Below are 2,193 nucleotides of genomic sequence, written 5' to 3'. Positions count from 1 at the left end.
CTGTACTTAGAAAAAAGGGCAAGGAAAAAATGTTATAAAAATTCACAAAAAAGAACTCTCATTGTTGATAAGCAAAGGAGTGTCTCGTTTGGCCTAACAGCCAGTAAATCAGGCAAGTAGTATAAACGGCACTAGAGTTTCTTCAAGGGATGTCGCGTCGTCCCAGAGCACCTCATAGCACGGTATGGTTATTCGGTAAATTAAGAAGGATTCCCACTCTCTCTCTCTCTCTCTCAGAACACGTCCGGACATCTTAGCTCAGCTTCGTTACAATTCTCTTTCAAGAAATACGCTCGCTCGTACTCGGTCATTGGATCAGTGTCGTCGGACTTCTCTGGTAATCTGAAACAGAGCGAAATTTCGCTAAAATGATCAAGGGAAGTAATTATTAGAGAAGCGAGTATCTCCTGTCGGGTAAATATTCCGCGAAGCATTCGCGTAATTGCGAGCGGAAACTTCGGGAAGGGAAGTCGAATCTTCGCTGGCGGAAAGAAGAGTCGGTTCGAGGAGGAAATTTACCGTGAACCTAAATTCGAACGTGCTCGAATTCGCGAAGTTTTCTGTATCGCTCTTTTTTACCGATTGACCTGCTTTCATAAAATTCGAAAACCAATCGAAATTTCTCTAAAAATATCCCGAGAGTTCGAACGTTTCGCGCAAGTTCAATGGAGTAATTATCAAAAGAAGACGTTCCGTTGCGTCCCACACATCGCAATTCTTTCGAGAGAATTTGGCGGGATTGCGAGGCTCGTAATCACCAATTGGTAATTTAATCACACAAGCTTGGTTGATAATCAAGTCAATACTTGAGCCTTGGTTGAATGTGATTTTGTACTTGACGCTCGGACGTGTCTTGTACCCTTACTGAATGTGATTGAATCTGATACTTGACTCTCAGGCGAGTCTTATATCTTTATTGAATTTACTTCGATGTGACTTGACTGTATGACTTTGACTATGGTTGAGTCTTATGTAAAATGTGATTGACTAGTCTACTACTTGATTTTCGAGCGAGTCTTGTATCTGTACTGAATGTGAATAATTTGACTAGAATGTACTGACTTGAATTGTGACTTGACTTTCGATTGAGTCTTACTTGAAGTGTGATTGACTGACCTACTACACGTCTTTCAGGCGAGTCTTGTATCTTTATTGCATGTCAATAGCTTGACTTGACTTATGACTTGACTCATGACTTGATTGTCGGTTGAGTCTTACATGAAATATGATTGGCTGGTCTACCACTTGATTCTCAGGCGAGTCTTGTATCCTTACTGAATGTGAATAATTTGACTTGACTTGTGACTTGACTCATAACTTCACTCTCGGCTGAATTTTACTTAAAATGTGATTGACTGGTCTTCTACTTGATACTCGGGCTAGTCTTGTATATCTGAATATGAATAACTTGACTTGACTTGTGACTTGACTCATGACTTGACTCTTGGTTGAGTCTTACTTGAAATATGATTGGCTGGTTTACTTCTTGATTCTCAGGCGAGTCTTGTATCTTTTCTGAATATGAATAACTTGACTTGACTTGTGACTTGACTCATGACTTGACTTAGTTGAGTCTTACTTGAAATATGATTGGCTGGCCTACTACACGCCTCTCAGGCAAGTCCTGTATCTTTACTGAATGTGAATACCTTGACTTGAATGTACTGACTTAACTTGTGACTTGACTCTCCTGTGAGTCTTGCATCTTTACTAAACGTGAATAACTCAACCTGCATGCACTGACTTGATTTGTCTCTTATCTAGGTTGAATCTTACTTGAAATGAACGAACATGACTTATCGTGTCGTGGTTGTGTTTTTAAAGAGGGTTTATGGCAGGTCCATGGGCGTTCGACACCTCAGTCTGACAGCCAAATGTGACTAACAGTTTTTCTGACGATAATCCGCCAGAGCGAGAGTCTTCGTCGTGTTTAAACAAAGTTGCCACAACGTCTTCGAGCTTCTTTCTTGAACATCAAAGAACAGAGTCTTCAGGCGTTCGTCTTCGACGTTCGATAAATAGTTGGAGGTTTCTTCCCTCTAAGATGCGAAACTTCATAATGATTATCAAAACGGCGCGAGAAAAGTTGTCGAAGAGAATTCCGCGCAATGGCCTCGACGTGCTTTCGAACTTTTCGCCGACGCGCGACGACGTTAAGCGTCACACCGGATGTCATGAATAAATTCAACGTGT

The 2,193-nt window shown here is 41.2% G+C and overlaps 1 protein-coding gene across 1 annotated transcript in view; it reads right to left on the bottom strand.

The window, feature by feature from the left end:
- Nucleotides 1-233: 233 nt before the first annotated feature.
- Nucleotides 234-2,193, bottom strand: part of LOC108580219 — an 8,921-nt gene continuing 6,961 nt past the window's right edge. The window contains exon 4 of the mRNA XM_017943929.1: nucleotides 234-342. Within this exon, the coding sequence (XP_017799418.1) occupies nucleotides 234-342 (109 nt within the window). The remainder of the gene's footprint in view (nucleotides 343-2,193) is intronic.

The sequence above is a fragment of the Habropoda laboriosa genome, unplaced genomic scaffold (genome assembly GCF_001263275.1).
Source record: "Habropoda laboriosa isolate 0110345459 unplaced genomic scaffold, ASM126327v1 scaffold9, whole genome shotgun sequence".
Classification (NCBI taxonomy): domain Eukaryota; kingdom Metazoa; phylum Arthropoda; class Insecta; order Hymenoptera; family Apidae; genus Habropoda; species Habropoda laboriosa.
This window is presented reverse-complemented; position numbering and strand designations above follow the sequence as displayed.